The sequence below is a fragment of the Micrasema longulum genome, unplaced genomic scaffold (assembly GCF_059751315.1).
Source record: "Micrasema longulum isolate JH-2025_06_02 unplaced genomic scaffold, ASM5975131v1 h1tg000418l, whole genome shotgun sequence".
Lineage (NCBI taxonomy): Eukaryota > Metazoa > Arthropoda > Insecta > Trichoptera > Brachycentridae > Micrasema > Micrasema longulum.
This window is the reverse complement of record NW_028277618.1, coordinates 594,011-612,265: the sequence shown is the minus strand read 5'-3', so window position 1 is coordinate 612,265 and position 18,255 is coordinate 594,011. Positions and strand designations below refer to the sequence as shown.

General features: G+C 32.2%; 2 protein-coding genes across 2 annotated transcripts in view; one reads left to right on the top strand and one right to left on the bottom strand.

Annotated features, from left to right (window-relative positions):
• LOC148281709 (neurobeachin-like) overlaps positions 1 to 18,255 on the top strand; it is a gene marked incomplete at its 5' end in the record, with an annotated part of 431,612 nt that overhangs the window by 201,902 nt on the left and 211,455 nt on the right. The window lies entirely within an intron of this gene.
• LOC148281711 (protein mab-21) lies at positions 9,903 to 11,548 on the bottom strand. Its single transcript, XM_088226281.1, has one exon. It carries the CDS (start codon positions 11,435 to 11,437, stop codon positions 10,340 to 10,342), a length of 1,098 nt encoding a protein of 365 aa, XP_088082407.1. The 5' UTR covers positions 11,438 to 11,548; the 3' UTR covers positions 9,903 to 10,339.

Below are 18,255 nucleotides of genomic sequence, written 5' to 3'. Positions count from 1 at the left end.
TTTTCGAAATTTAACCTTTCTGGTTCCCTTAAAGACGACGACATCTCGCTGACAAGAGTAACTGACACTACCACATACAAAGAGCCGAAACAAGGACAGGTCAATCCCGACTTGTGAGAAATAGACTGAAAATGTACAATGACGTACCTCACAATATCAAAACAGCGACTACACAGAAATTTAAAAAAGGTCAAAAAAATGTATACAATCTAATAAACTTACCTCGCTTAAAACGTAATTTCTCCGGAGAAAGTGTTTTGTGATTCGCGTCAAATCGCGTGAATAATCTTTTTTAGTTTATTTGGAAAAAAAAATCAGTATTACTACTAAATATTTTTTTTTATTTAGATTTAATGCATTTATTTACATTAACGTTTCCCATTACGTAAAAGAAAGAAAAAAATATTGTGTACATAAAGGGGAATGACGTCTTACAGTAATTTGTTTATTTTATTTTTAACTATTAATATAACAAACAAAAAAAACGGTGCTTTCAATCAGCGCTACCCAAAAAATAATTATAAATAAAACTTTTTACTTCTTAAATATGTATTCCTGACTGCACTTTTTATCTACTTTGTTCATTCCATAAAAGAAAAATATTCTTTGTTTTATAAAATTACATCTTACATCTAAACCTAATATTAATCTAATTGTGAGTTTATATTTCATCAGCACCCAAGATATATTATTGAAATTAAAGATTAGTATACACGGTAAAATGTCGTTATTTCAAAACACGGTGTTTTATCTTGCATTACTTTTATATTTAAAAAAATCGGTTCTTACAGTATTTCGCCTAGTTTTTTTTTGTTATGGTAACCGATGCGTCTTAATACTGGCATTGAATTTTTAAAAATCGCCATGTGCATATTTAAAAAAAATAAATAATTGAGGGCCATTTTCAACGAGTTGCAAATGACTCACTATTAGAAAATGGGAATCAAGTCGGAGTAGAGTGGAATTCGAACCGCGGACCTTTGAGCCGTGAGTCAGTGACACTAACCACGGGACCACAATCCGATTCACAATCTTCTATCTTATCTTAATTTGAAAAAAAGATCCTAATAATATACCGTGAGATTTCTTATGAAATACTATTTTTTTTTTTAAGACAGTGATTTGGCGTTCTGTCATCTCTGCCTACGGTGTGTGCTTGTTTGTTTTTGTTTTGAGTTGAAGTTAACACAGTGGTTCTGAACCTTTTTGAAGTCATAAGGAAAATTCGCGGTACACCAAAACTAAATATGCAAAGAACATAAAAAAATTATTTTATTAAAAATAAAACTGGTTATTTTATTAGTGACAAGTTATTTAAAAAATACATAAATACTCCAATCAAACTTTTTGTGGCGAAAGTGATTTAACGTGACACCTGAGTTTGTCGGCTTTTACGAATTTCAGCGATATTAGGTCTAAAATTTAACTAGCTACTCCCATTTCTTTATCCAAATTGCTAAATTTTTCGCATTTCTTCGTTTTAATATTGGTTAATGTCGAAAACCCTAGCTCACACAAATATGAGGTTGAAAACCGTAGTATTTTTTTTTGTACATTAAAAGATGCACTTATGTTATAAACAGCATACACACAACACTAACGAAATAAACACACAAAATATGATTTTATCGCAGGTCTGTCTATTAGCTACGTACATAAACGCAATAACGCAAGGGGAATCCCCTGCATGGAAATGCTAGACTAGACTTGACCGCTGTTGTGAGGTGTGCGCACACAACTTCACTTTGCAAGGATGCTGCCATCCAGCCATTCTATCTGCAACTCAAATCGCACAGTAAATGAGTCAACATGACTTTAACTTTTAATTTTGTCTTTCAATTTTAACTTTTAACTTTAATTTAAACTTTTAATTTTAACTTTCACTTTTGATTTTAATTTTAACTTCTGATTTCAACTCTTAATTTTTTACTTATTCGTATGTACATCTACTACCTGCATCTAATAAATTATTTGATTTAAGTTATTTATTGACAATTCTTGATGTCTGAAGATGCTCTTTAGAGGGTGAAAGCGCTAATTGGTCAAAATAAATAAGTGGAAGTGTACCAAGTATTTTAAAATTAATAACTTATATGTAAATTTCTAAATAAATTATTACATCATTATAATAAATTATTGTTGGTTGTGAATTTTTACAAAGAAATTTTGAATATTCCTGGAAGCAAAGAGAGAGGGAGGAAAGTAGAGTTGGAGCTATACAATGTCTTCTCCTTTTTATGTACTTTTTATTTAATATTCATATTTTTACTTTTTTAGGATTCAATTATTTTTCCCCTCTCCTCCTGCGTTCATAATAAATTAGTGTGAAATCTGTAATTGGTCTTACTTTTTTCAATTGTTTTTTTGTACCTTGTTTTATATAAAGACTGTATGATTTCCTTAACAAATAAATAAACATTGAATTTTGGTTTTCAAAATTTCGCGGAGCACTGGCAACAAGCTCGCGGAGCACCGTATAAGAACCACTGGGTTAACATTTTAAGTAATTTTGGTGAAGTGTATTGCTAGACTTAGATAGTACACATAAAAATTTAGTATTATGTAATAGGAGCCCATAACACGGAAACGTTGAACACTTTTAATTTTTCCTCATTAACATAACACCGACAATTCATCCTTCTAGTTTTTATTCAATTTATTGGTGGTTCTGACATCGAATTCATTGTTATTTTATGCATTAGATAAAAAAATAGAACCGGCATTCGATAATGCTCCTTCGGTTAATAGTAATAAGGTGTTTCTTGTTTTATTTATTAATTGAGTATATTTTTAATAGGCCTTAAATTTATCGTACGGATATCGTACTAACATGGATGTAAGAATATTGAGATGTTCCGTATCGTGGTCAAGTTGAAGGCCAGGCAACCGATTTTCTAAAATATTTCGGTAGTGGGATGGTAGAATTTTCTTCCGTCATGTAGGAAAAAGTTAAAAAAACAGATGAACCACATATTTTAACATGGTCATTTTGAACGACGCTCTAGAAAGATATATCTTTTTGTCACATTTATTTATTTTTTACCAATAAAAGTTTTACAGAAATAATCACAACAGTGAACAATTAATTATGTAATATATAATATGAAATATAACTATATAATTCAACTGAATAATTAAAGCTAAACAAATTAGTTAAAGTATTTTTTTTTTTTTAAATTACAAAGAAGTGAAAAAGAAACATAAAATATCCAAGATGACAAATAAAAGATAACAACTAAAGTGAGAAAATCTTATGCTCTAAATATAAATATAACAAAGTAAAATTAAGAATAATTTAACATAAACATAAAGTGGCTAGTATTTAGCTAGGTAATAATGAAAAAGAAAAATAATTCTACAGTAATACTTTATAAATAATACGTTTTTTGGATCAATATGAAAGCTTAAATAATCTTAATAACACCTTTATTTTATCAGTTGGAATTTGGCAATAAATCCACAAATGTATAATTTATATATAAAAAAATAATCAAGAATATGTATCAAGAAAACAAAGTTAAATTTAATAATATATTTTTAAATAAAGTCATTCTTTTCTAAAAAATAACGATTGAGATTACATTTTAATGTATTAGCAGATTTAGTATTGAAAATATCAAATATTTTTTCGAACTTATTTCCATACGTATGTATTCTGGATATAAGTGAATGCATTTCGAAGTTGGTACAAGAATTGTTACAATAAAATAATTCTGTACTTCTAGTGCACCTACCAGGTATTCGAATTTGAATTAGGTCAAGAAAGGTTATCCGATTCAACATAATATACGAAGCCTATGTAAAAACTAAAATATGTTAAATGCAACCACTATGGGAAACAGGAAATCAAAATGACATAAACAGACTACAAAGACAGCAAAATAAAATATTAATGTTAGTAAACGATCTACCCTATCTAACAGCAACTAAAGAACTTTTTAAACAAACTAAACAATTAAATGTAACTGAACTCTTTAAACTAGAATCCTATTCATAAATTAGCCACTGATGTAATTGTAGACGAATAATTAAAACTCGAAAAAAACTGTAGTAAACATGAACACAATACGAGAATATCAGAAAAATATCAAATACAACCTTCTAAAACGAGAAAAGAACAATCGAGACTAATAAACCATGGACTAAAATTATACATTAAACTACCAGACACGACTAAACAAAAGACTCAGACAACCTTTACAAAAGATATTTAAAATATTATTATTCACAGTAGAATGTGAATTTCAAAGAAAATTTTTTTTGTTGAATGTGTGTAACTCGTAAGGGTTTATAAATGAAAAATTTAAAATAAAAAATAAATATATTTTAAAAACATGTTTTATGTAAAAATGTCTGTTTTGAAAAATGTGACAGATATACCATTTTGGCATCACATTACGTTTTTTTGTCATTTCGCTTACAATCTTGTGGATACATTTTCATTCTTATGATTTATACAAATATTTATATTTTGATATGAATTGTCAACGAGTTGTAAATATCTCACAATTAGAAAATGGAATTTAATCTCTGATCACATTATAAATTTTCATTTTTTCAAAATTATTATTATTCATTCATTTTATTATTCCCTTTTTGCATCCAAAGGTGCATAGAGCACTGCATTGGTACACCAACCTTGATATTTTTTTATCAATGTATCGAGTTTGTTCAATTTATGTAGACGAGGACTGAATTCAACCCCCCAGAGAGCTAATATTGCCATATTACATCATTGATGAAAAACATTTTAGAGAAGGTAATATAGATATCTAAGCATCTATACAGCTTATGACCTGTCATTGGCTGGTTTACGTGGTCACTTTACACACTGTGTAACATTCACCATTCTGCCTTTATTTGTTCCAGATTTTTATACTTGCCTTCTATTTTTCCTACTCCCAAATGTTGACCAATTTTGCTACATTAAGGTAAGATGATCTCATGATTTGTCTTACGCTTCAGGTACTGGGACTGTAAAATATTTTATTGTTACACTCCTACATATAAAAGGAAGTTTTTTATACTTGGATGGGTATCAATCCTTTTTTTATTGCATCCATTGGACCAAATATCTGCCTTCTAGTTTTTTCCCATGAATATTTTTACAAACGTCTTAAAATTTTTTAAACAATATAAACTTGAAAATCGCATACCTAACGTCATTTATTTTACTTCACATAAATTTTATAATACACCTGTAGTACACTTCGAATTATTTATTCAAATTTATGCGTTGAACTTTATCAATATATTCTGTTTTATATTTCTTTTCGAACCTGTATATATTGTATCATCGTTATTACTTTTCCGCACCTTTGGTGCATAAGGCACTGCATTGGTAAGATGATTAGTCTTACGATTCTGGTGCCACTCCAGGGACTATGAAATATTCCAGTGTTTTTTTATTTTTTTATATGAGAGTTGCATTATTTTTTTACCTTGCTTATAATATACACGGTTTTTATTTTAAAAGAGGATTATTCTGCAGTTAAATTACTTAAAATTTATCTCAACTGTTGGGATTAGAAAAGATATCAAAATAATGTCATTTCGTAAAACAAAACAACCGATTTCCTTCGAGTACCATTAGAAAACTTCAAAATTGATGTAATTAAGTCCATCAAAGATTTAGAAGTTGTTTTGGACTTTAAACTGACAAACAACGAGCATATACATAATACAGTAAATAAATTACTGAAATTATTTTGCTTCATTAACAGAATATCCTCTGATTTTACTAATGTCCGTACAATCAAAACTCTTTATTGCTCAACTGTTCGCCTTCTTCTACAATATGCCTTCGTGGTCTAGTCTCCATTCTATTTCAATCGCAAAAATCACATTGAATCAGTCCAACATCGCTTGCTTCGAAAAGCATCGTGGATGCTTGGACTAGAGAGAGGTAATTATTCTAATGCTAATATAGAGTCAATGTTAAATATTTCTAGTCTACAAAAACGTAGAACTAATATCGATTCCATACATATGTTCGGCATACTAAATAGTATAATCGATGTTCCATCATTACTGGAACAAGTAAAATTCAATATTCCGACTCGTAGGTTGAGAAACAATGAAGTACTGTTCATCGATCAGCTTAGAACAAACTATGGCCTTATTTCTCCAATGACCCGTCTTTGTCGTATTGTTAACTCTAACTCAAGATCTGGACTTTTTTGGTTCAAGTTTAGAACGATTTAAACGAGCACTAAATGAATAGTCCAGATTTTGACTCTATGTCCCTTATGTTTGTCAATGCTTCTTATCTTTTTTAAAATGTTTTTAACTATTCTTTTATTGTAATATTTAAACCCTAAAAATTGTATACATGGACAATGTCCGTTAATAAATAAATAAATAAACATACTAATGTGGGCTAATCAGGAACTTCTCAGCATTTGCTCATGTGGAGAGGAACCCACTTAAAACTCTTCAGGAGAAGCCGGCCTGTTGGCAGCAGTCAACAGGCCTTCCGTTCCACTAGAGGAGTGTTCGGCATTTTCTTCCCTACTTTGGTTTATTTTACCAATTGCCTGCACCATTTTGACCATGTATAATGCTACCTCTCGTGTGGGTTCTTTATTACCTATCACCGATGGGATGTCGGGTAGATCTTCACTCGGGCTTCTGCATTGCGCCTCCAGCTGTTCTCTATAATATTCTGGTGTTAAAACACATTTTAAAACAAATATTTCATATCAGCCATATCGGTAATCGAATCCGAGACCTCTTGCATGGTAGGCGAATGCGCTGACAATTACACCATCTTTGTATACCCTACATAACATGTAAAATATTATTTCAAAATTTCGCTAAAATTACTTACGACACCTATGTTGCGCTGTCCGAACAAAACGTTATTTTTAAATTGTATATATTTAATAACGTCAGAATAGAATAACTCCGACGCCCTTCAAGTATTTACCAAAAGATAAATCCTGAAGATCGACAGTTGGAAGAATTGAAGGAATATGGGTGTTCAAAAATATACAGAAAGGTGAATGTTACGCATTTTCGATAGGGTTCTTAATGTAATGTAATTATTTTAGATAGTTGTAGGTACAAATAAAATTTGAACACCTATAGTCCTTAAAATGTAACATAATTAGAATGACAGTTGTCAGAAAAAGTGACGACATTACTTTGTAGTAACGTCCAAGGAGTAATTTATATTGACATACAAAAAATCATTTGTATCTGGCGTGTTAATTTATTTTTTTAATACAATGCTTGAAACATAAATCAACATTAATATATAAAATCAGCTTTAAAACTAAAAGAAAACTAAAATAAACCTAATTATTAACGACGTTCTTGCAAGGTTACATCATTTTGCAAAAACTTTAGAGATGGACAAATTGATTAATGTAAATTGATCTAATAAAAAAATAATTCATTTGATGTTGTTTATGAAATAAGTATAAATGTCACATTTTTTAATGAATAATTGTGTTAAACACACTATAATAGGCTTGTTTTTGCGTTATTTATACCATTTTTTTGGAAACAGGGTTTCATGATTACATGAAATAACTGATAAAATCGATTTTATCAGTTATTTCCCATCACTAATGAAATTAGTTTGACAGCTGTCAAGCTTTATTTTAAGGACTATAGTTATACCTTAACTAAAAAACTATCATCATCGTCATTTCCTTTAATGGTGCATAGGGCACTGCATTGGTACATCAATCGCAATCATTTTTGTTACATGGAGGTAAGATGATCAGTCTAATGCTTCAGGTACCAGTCCAGGAACTATGAAATCTTCTAGTGTGAAAACACCCTTTTAAATCAATATTTCATATCAACCATGTCGGGAATTGAACCTGAGATCTCTTGCATGGTAGTCAAACGCGCTGACCATTACACCACTAGTCCGACATAAATAAACAAAATAGATTTTGAGTATTATTCAATTAAAATCTATAACCTACTTCCACTATATATTAATAATTTATAACGAGAAAATGTTAAAAAAGGCTGTAAAAAATGGATACTAGAGCTAGGTAGAAGTAAAATGGACTGTCTCATTCGCCCAAATCAATATTGAATCAACTGCTCCACAAGTGTATAGCTTATATTTTGTTTTTGTTCTTTCATTGTGCGTTTTGTAATATAAATAATATAGATGTACATTTATTAATTATAAACATAAATACGAGGTATTTAAAACTGTCTGAACATTTTGTTAACTATCTCTGTTTATTAAGTTAGTCTTCTTTGTTTATTCTCAAAAGTAAAAATATATTTAAAAAAATGTATATTGTTAAGTGTCCTCGGCACGGGTAACCCGAGGTGAGGTCACATTATTTTTATTAATAATTATAGTTTACAATGGAAAAAATATGAATAAATAAAATAAATAAACAAATATGCAAAAATAATTTCAAGAACAAAACATTTTCTTAAAATCCAGACGCTTTCCGACGACACTTTATTTACCTAAATGGATATTTGTTTTTAACAAAAATCATTGCCATCCCACGAAACAATGGGAAATACCCAGCATCCCTAATCTTTTTTGGCAACGCATTATTTATTTATGCTTTATTAAGTTAAATTCATAACATTTTAAGAACTCATATAAACTTTTAATAATACTACAATTTTTTTATAAAAATTTCTCAATTATATATTTTTTCAAATTAGTTTTAAATATTTAAATTTTTTCTATTTCTTTTATTTCTTCAGGTAACTCATTGTACAGCTTCAATCCCTTGTACAATGAGTTTTGAGATTCTGTTTTTTTCCGCATTAAACATCTTAAGTCGTTGGTACAGATTGTTTTGAGTTGCCTGGATTCTTGTTTTGGGGTGTCTCAATCTCCACCTCCCCTCGAAGGATGGTGATGAATTTCTTTATAACGCCGAACATCACTAAACATGTATTCAGGCAATAATTTATTTTTTAATTTAAATATTAACACTCAAGTATTTAAAATGACTCCCTTGCTTAGCTGAAAGCATGTTTAGTACCGTCAACATATTTATGTTTAATTTTTGTATATCTACCACATCTGTGTCGTTCTCATGCGCTTATTCCGAGCTTACTGCGTGACATTATATTGATTTTCAGTGCTCAGAAAGAGAATTCTAGAATAATAATTGAAATGCGGCAAAACTGTTGCTTTAAAAATTAAATAAATTGTATCTAAACTGAGATTATTTCTTGTTCAGTTTAAAAATCCTACCATTTTTTTATTTTTTTAAACGAACCAAAGATAGGTAATAAGCCCTGAAAACGCCTAGACTTCTGTATTCCCATCTACAAAACGTACTTCATCTCTGTTGTAATATATTTTTAAAATGTATGAAGGGTTTGACAGTATTTTTTTTATTTTTCAATGGAGTAGGTAAGAACAATTTCGATCTTTGTTAATACTTTAACTTGAGTTAAAAGTTATTAAAACCCAACTTTCGAATTTCAACCGTCCGTGCGCTCAGTAGCTGCAAGACTTGTTGTTATCTTACTTCTACTATTATAAATTTGCTTTTTATTTCGTTTTCAAAATATCACTTAAACTTCAAATATCACTGTTATTTTTTTTTTTTTTAAATGTAAATAGGGGCTAGATTTCTTGTCCATGCGCTCTGTAGCTGCAAGACGTGCTGTTATCTAGTTCCTATATATCATAATTGGAGACGAGGAACTAGAATCCCAACCGTTCATGCGCTCTGTAGCTGCAAGACGTGCTGGGATATTTGTTTATTATACAGCGCCCTTGAGGTGATTTTCACCAAAATGGCGCTATACAAATTATCCAAACGTATAACTGACCGAAATGTCCCCCCTTTTTGTACTAAGTCTAGTAATATCATAATAATATCAGCAGGAGCTATAGCTTTGCAATATTTGTTTTACATTTTTGTCGAGTTGGGAAAATAATTACAAATGTCCACATCTTAACATTTTAATTATACTTTTCAATATTCATTTCTAAAAGTATTCAATTGTTGGAATGACTTCGTATACATTGTAAACATTTAAATTTAACTTCACAATCAAAAACAGTTCTAGCCGATCGTTATACCATTAACTACATACTCGTAAAAAGCGCATACGTACCAAGTATGTTTAGTAATAAAAATGTAAACATAAATAAATATCACAAAAATATTTTATGTATCCGAAAATACAGTCTTTACTGTCATTAAAATCACAGATTCGTAGGTATAACTTTGTTTCATCATTGCACCAAATAAAAATAGTGTAAAAAATCACTTATTTAACTTGACTAGTTTAACTTTGCAACATATAAATAAAATGCGTTAAAATAATTACCGTTTTCCCTATAAAGCACCACTATTTATCATACGTATGGGAGATCGTTATTTCAAAGTTTTTCTAAGGAACGCGTGTTTGTCAACATCTCTCTGGTCAGCCGCCAGACTTGCTTGGCGGCGTTCTCGAGAGCACTCGGAGACTTCCCCTTGAAGAGGTCAAGGTTGGGGAGGAAGTAATGTGGACACCGCCTGCACTGCAGGCATGAGATCAGCTGCAGGAATATTCCGTTGATTCTGTCCCCCACGCTCGCCTCGTCCCATTCCAGTTCTCTCGGGTGTTTTTCGCACTCGTACAGCAGCAAGGTCTTCATGTGGTATCCTGTAACGGGATTTCCTGGCAAATCCAGGTGCCTGTCTCTCAGCGTTTTCAGAATGCTGAGACATCTTCTTCTGCAGCCTCCCTGCAGCAGTCTGTTCTCCGCTTCCAGGAAGGAAAGAACCCACGCGTCGCCTTCCATTGCCGACTGTTTGCCTTGTAGCGCGATGCACTCCTTGGACAGGAGATCGAATCCTTCCGTTTTGACCTCGGCCACCAGATTGGGATGTGGCCAGGGTATGTGAGGAATCGGCCAATGCGCCGCAGAACGGGGCCATACTCCGGAACACTTGAACGCTGGCGTTATCTGAACAACGTATCTTTCTCTTATCCGTAGTTTGACTTCTGTCGTGTCGGCGATCATTTTGACGGAGTCTCTGTAGGAACACTTGTCGCAGGCTTGCGCCACAAGTGTCTGGAAGCGAGATCTGATTTTCCGCGCGGATAGGTATCCCGATGCTGTGATGAACTCCACCCAAAGAGACATGGATCGCTTCCTGCCATCGCTGAGTTTCAGCACGGCGCATCCGGGTAGCGATCCGTCGTCCACGAAGTTAAATACTCCCATTTGGTTCAGGTACAAGACGACTTCAAACTCTCCGGGTGATATGACTTCCAATCCTTCGTACTTGCCGTTGCACTCCGTCAGAGAAGAGATAAATCTCGGTTCTTGCACTTCGACTTCCTTGAGGACATCCTGAACGATCTTGCAGACTTCTCTGATTGTCTTGGATATCTGCCCCATTCTCGTCTGCACCCTTTCCGCGTAGTATTTATTGAGTTGGTAGAGCATCTTCGACTGCGCCGCCATCATGTCCGCGGGCACCAACATTTTGCTTCTAATTTACGTGATAAGTATTCCCATTATGCGTACTTTTCGTTTTGCCGTTTTTGTCGGCGATTCGCACGGCTTCCCAACTGTATCGCGGCTGCTCGTTGACTGACAACCGGTTTTGCGCGGGGCGAGGTGGGGGGAGATAGAGAGGGCAAAGGGGGCGGAGCTCGTACCCCTTCTCTCGTGTTCGGTCCGGGAATAGATTTATGGTCCCGCGAGGAGGCGGTTCTATCGATCGCGCCGAGGCACTCGGCTCCTCCCACAATCCTCGCTGTGCCGGTGTATTATTTTTACATACTTCTCCCTGTAAATGTATGGCCGCGAGGGTCGGCGGAGTACCTATATATTTTATTGTTTTTGTTTAACGAGGAGGTACGAAGGAATCCGAAACTGCCGTCAATAAAACGTTGTAAAAATACTTTTCCGTCTGAATTCTTCGAATTACGGGAAGGTCCCGAGTTTTAAGTATCGGACATTTAATAAATTTATGCTTTTTTCAATTAAAATCCTTAAAGTTTAAACAAAGAAAATAATCAGAACTCTCTGAAGGTTATACAGAGATTTGCGCATTTTGTGTTTTATTTTTGAAAAAAAGAAATTTTACGGGTCTGTCTTTAAATCATTTTTGGCTGCATGTTTCTGTAAAATTAATAAATAAACAATCAATAAATAGGTACCTCCACAATAACACATACTTTTACCTTTTTAACGGAACATGACCAAAAAAATATAATGAACTTACCAAATTCATTAATTGAATCGATTCCACAGATAACTAAATGACAAATTTTTGGCATTTAAAAAGACAACACAAAAAACTAGAAAAATGTATAATATCAGAAATCAAACATTGATTTGAGTCTACTGAACACTTAATTTTATTTTTACAAATATAAAAACAAAAATTTCGTGACAATTGTTTCGCCTTGTTGGGCATTTTCAAACGAATGTGAAGATTAGATGGATTGAATTTTTTAGACTCAAATCAGTGTTTGATTTCTAATATTATAAGTTTAAATATGGAGTTCTACAAAATAAACACCAAATCAATCAATAACTATAAAAATATTTGTTTTTGCACCACTACAATGAAGAGAGGACATTGGCACATTGGCAGTAGTGAAATACTACACTAAACACTCGGGCTTGAAAAAAATAGTTTTTTTTTTATTGCGTCTTCATCGAACCCAAAGCCCTTTGCGTGTAAAGAAATTGTGTATTAACACTACGTGGCTGTCATTGATTTTTATAACAACAAAAACAAACAAAATTTGAGAAAGTAATAAAATAAGTCTCCGCTTTTACAGAGTTTATGACCCGTCATTAGCTGGTTTAAGTTAAACTGTGAAACGTTCGCATTTATTTACATTATAATACCTTTTTTTTATAATTTATAATTTCAGCATTAACTTTTCAGCAAATGATAGTAATTATTTGTATAAGTTACACTTATCGCCTTTTCTATGTCTACCGGTTTTATCAGGACACTTATCACACTAACTAATATAAAACCAACTTGCAGATAGGAAACATGCTACTAGAAGCTAACACCAACGTTCGTGTCAGGATAGACGTCCATACTCTCTGCCTAATAAGTAATACAGTAATAGGTATTAGCACCTAATATTTTTATTATTATTATTGATAACTTATTTAGCGCCATTTTCGTAATATAATACCTCAAGGGCGCTTTAAATTAGGATTCTAGAGATAAATATATTTAATTGAAGCTTTTAAATTTGTAATTCATTTAGAACAATTTATTTTGTTGTCACGTGCTACGGATTTATTCAAATGATTTAGAGAACAAGTGGGTTTTAAGTTTTTTCCGAAACATCACTTCACTCTCACAGTTTCGCACCTCTTCTGGGAGAGCATTCGATGCCGAGGGCCTGCGACCGCAATGCGCGTTCGCCGAATTTAGTGCGCTGTTTGCGTAGAGGTATAATAATTATTCCTTTCGACGTAGATGTAGCTGATCTAAGCGTAAGACGTATGTCGGCTAGTTCATCTGGAATGCAGAGTTCCCTTAGATATTCTGGAGCAGAGTTGTTCAGTGACTTATACATAAGCCAACAGAGTTTGTATTCCACCGTCTGTGGAAAACGTAGCCAGGCTAATTCCCAAAGTAGTAGAGTGATATGACTGAACTTAGAGATTCCAAAAATAAGTCTCGCTGCGGCATTCAATGCAGATCTATTAGATAATAGGTACTCGGAGTATAATACCTATTATATTTATTGCTTAATAGTATATGCTGAATAGATAGTAATCTAAATATTATGCTATCCCATTGAATCATATATAAATTTATTGTATTTTCGCATGTGCATATATATTGTGTATGAATGTGTGTATATATATGTATATGTGTGTATATGTGTGTATATATGTATGTATGTGTATATGTATATACGAAGTATGTATGCTTTATATTTATGTATTTAATTGTATTTTTACATTTAATGTAAACTTAATTTTTTTTTATTTTCTTCTCTTTTGGGCTATACGTGTTTTTTTTTTATTTCTTCAATATTGTTTTTATTTATAGGAAACATATTCGAAAACCATATTTGCCGCAACAAATCGGTTTCTTAGAACAGGCATTTGCCCATATAGGAACCGATTGCAACATTAGGCGTATTAATATTTCTGGCTTGCCGACCCTTCATATACTGAGCCTACTCCTAGTACTAGCAGAATTTGCCAGAGTGTTTTTTGTGCCATTTTCGTAACATTGTATGTATAAAATAATAAATGAATTTTAAAAAAATGAATATAATATTAATTCGTGAACTGTTTTAAAGTAAACACCGATCAAATCAGTAAATTAAATTATTTTTACAAGCTTATTTAATTATTTCAATTGAATCCTACCCAATTAATAATTCCTGTTTTCTTAATGTACCTTCGATAATTTATTAGAAACGGTATGTTATGTAATTATTTATAAATGCGTAATAAAATCAGTGGTCACGTTTGCCCACGCTTTTTCCTTTACGAAATAATCGTAACAATGCAGAGGAATGTGGGACTAAACATGACATAATGTAAAAAAATATCTGATTAAATATAACATTAAAATACCTCCTAACGTTTGGTTGAAATTTCGAGTAAAAATAATTTATTTTTACTTTAAACAAATATATTTTTATACAATAGCAGCATTAGTTACATATATATATACATGTATATTATTTTTAATTATAAGAGAGAACAGAGAAAGAAGAAAACAAAACTGCATTTTTTCCGTCAGTTGTATCAAAAAATCTTCAAATTAAAAAAAATATTTTAAAGAATACCTACAGAGTTGAAGATATTGGATGTAAGACAATTGTTTGTTAGGTGCCTACTACTTAAATTTTATGATAAATTAAGTGAGGTCTAAAGAACCCAACAAAATATAAACACTCGTTCAGGAACACAAATTAACTGTATTGTCCCATTTGTATCAACCGCCTTTGGTAAAAAGCAATACAATGTAATAACTCCAAAAATATTTAATGATTTATTGCCAAATACAAAAGACTCGAAATGTAAAACAAATTTTAAAATAAAAAAAACTGCACATATAAATAGTGTAGCGAGAGATTTTTTTGAAAAATATATGTAATTCAAAAAAGTTTCTACTTTATATAATTGGTACACATATTATTTATATTTTTATGTATTTCATTGCTTTTTATTTGTTTTATCATGTATTATACTAAATTATTTATGTTTAAGTAACATGTATTCATGGCACATATATATATATACTTTATATTTGTATAATAACGGTTTATAATTTCTTACATTTGATTAGCTGGGCATTTATAATTAAGTAGTTTTAGGTTTTCTTTTTTATGTTATTGTTTTATTAGTATTTGACTACTTATGTACTTATGCTCTAAAGATAGAAAATCTCCATCTTAGAACAGGCTGTGCCATGTTAGATGGAGACTATCATAAACAGAGAGCACTTCGTTTTCATTTGACATTAATTGGTTTTTTTATAGATTCTCTGTTATTAAGTATGTATATTATTTTTTTTGCAATAAATTTATTAATAAATATCAATGATAATACTATATATATATATATATATATATGTATATAAAAGGTAATTTTCTATGAGCTTCGAGATTTGTACGTGTGTTTGGTATTAAACAATTTCAATTTCACGAAAACCTCGATACACGAATACACTGCCTTTTAAAATTCAAAAGTGTTAGATAAATATATTTTTATTGTGTAAGGAGTACAACAGGCTACCGGAGTCCTATAGAACATCAAAAAATGACAACATGAATTTGTTTTGTATTAATTACTTTGTATTATACAAACGTAACTTGCTATTTTATTTCAGTTTCAGTTTACATAAAAAAAACAAATATTTTATTAATATAATTATACATTTTTAGTTTTAACATTTCAATTTTCATATTTTTACTAAAACTAAAATCCGACCAAGCCACTTTCTTTAGCTTGTTGGTGGAGATTTATATTTATACTAACTTATATAATATTATCTACATTTATAAAAGCAATGAATTATTAGATGTAATTAACAGCCGTATAAACAAATAATCATAATAATTTATTTTTTTAATATTTTTAAATACAAGAAAATAAATGAAAAATTAAAATATTTTCACTTATTACTTGTTACTATATTATTACCGTACCTTAATGTAAATATTTTTCTGTCCCAAAATGAGTTTGTTGTATCATAATCATTCCCTTTTCGCGCCTCATAGTGCATAGGGCACTGCATTGGTACACTAATCGCAGTTTATCTTGATAATTTTTGTTACATGAAGGAAAGATAATCAGTCTACAGACTATGAAATATTCTAATGTGAAAACACCCTTTTAAATAAATATTTTATATCAACTTAGTCGGGAATCGAACCTGAGACTTCTTGCATGACAGGCTAACGCGCTGACCGTTACACCACGAGGCCGACAAACATGGATTTTGGACATGAATTTTTCAGAAGGTGATTATTACAGTTTTTTGTATGAAAGCGGCCTGGCTGTTTTAAGCAAAACATAGAATTAATCTTCCTAAGATGATATTCCGATTTCATTTACAGCGCGCTATAACCCGTATTTAGTACGTAAAACTGCGCTATACCGCGCTGTAATTGCGTTCGAAATACCAACCCTGGGCCGCGATTATGAACGCTATCTTCATCGGTACATATCGAGACGGTACCAATTAACATCGATATTTATGTACGAAAATGTGTATTTTTGTATAAAAATTCAAAGTACCTTCGTCAGTAACTTGTGATTGAACCTGCTAAAAAAAATTATTAACAAATACTATTTTTCATACAGAAAACTTAATTTTACTTGGTAGAAGTTTAGAACTCCTGAAAGTACAAAAAGTGAAAATAAATTTTTGCATGATTTAATAGAAAAAATTGCAGATGTAACAGATGATCCAATGTTCCTTATGACCATCGATACCGACCTCCGATGATAATGATTTACTGTTGAAATTTGTGTAGGATTAGGTTGTTGGGTTTTAGTTTGAGTTCCTACCCCAGTTAGAGATTGACAGAGATGACACGACATTGCTGTTTAATGCGTATTTATTACATGGCAAATAAAATACAGCACTTAGTTGCGTAGCGCGAGCGTAGCGGCGATGATGGGTTAAAGTAACTGCACTTGCACTACATGCTGGAGCTGAGTGAACTGCACTGATCTTGTTGGGCTGATTAAACGAGCTGACTGACGTTGGCTGCGTCCTGTGATCTCTTTATAGACCATATTCCTTTGTAGTTCATTTTTTCATCGTAGGAATGATGTGAATGTACTCCAGGGCGATGATCCCGTCTTTAAGTGCAATATTGCTAGTTGAAATATAAGTTGTATCGGGTTCGATAGAAAATGATGACATTGCATCGTCGGTCATTAGTCTACTTCAGGTGAACTAATTTAACACGTGTGTGTCATCGACTATGGACTATGGATCCTACATTTGTATTAAATCATTACCCTACGGGCCGTTTTATCCGCCTTTACCCCATTAGCCGCGCGTTCACTTTATCAGCCGGCCAGTGCCTACCCGCCGCCCGTCTCCCCCCAAATTAGCATTTTATCTCGCTCTAGCTACCAGAATCCATCATATTACAATATTTAACTTTAATGACTTATTCATGCCATGTTCCCGTTCCTTGCACACTCCATAATATTCATTTCCTTTGTTGATTCTTTCAAACATGAAGCGAATAGGGAAATATCACTTTTTACCATTCAAGAGATGGAAGAGTAGAAAAATATGTTGAAAGGAGAGTGAATGCGGGCAACGGTGTACTAAGCACAGTAATTGCTAGTAAAAATATGTCGATCGAAGCTAAACTGGCAATGCACAACGGAGTTTTAGTCCCAACACTTATGCATGGAAGTGAAACATGGAACTGGCAGAGGAAGGATGAAAGCCGAGTGAACACGGTTGAAATGCGATCTCTTAGACAAATGTTTGGGAAATCAATGAATGACAGGGGTACGAATGATGAAATCAGGCGAGAGTGTAAATCTGAGTCAAGTATAATTGATAAGATTAAAAAAGGGTCTCTGAGATGGTTTGGTCACGTAGAACGAATGGACGACAAAAGAATGGTAAAGCAAGTAAATTTGGCGAAAATGAACGGTAACGTGAGACGAGGACGACCAAGGAAGGCGTGGCATGATCGGATAAACTAAAATCTTAAGTCTGGTCACGTCAAAAGCAGACAGAACCGAAGGGCATGTATGGCAAGATGTATGAATGTGGAAGAGGCTAGGAATATATGCCAGGATAGACGTGTGTGGCAGTTCAT

What these genes read in the sequence shown, in the direction of transcription:
- LOC148281711 (XM_088226281.1), bottom strand. Translation starts at nt 11,437, where the DNA reads ATGTTGGTGCCCGCGGACATGATGGCGGCGCAGTCGAAGATGCTCTAC.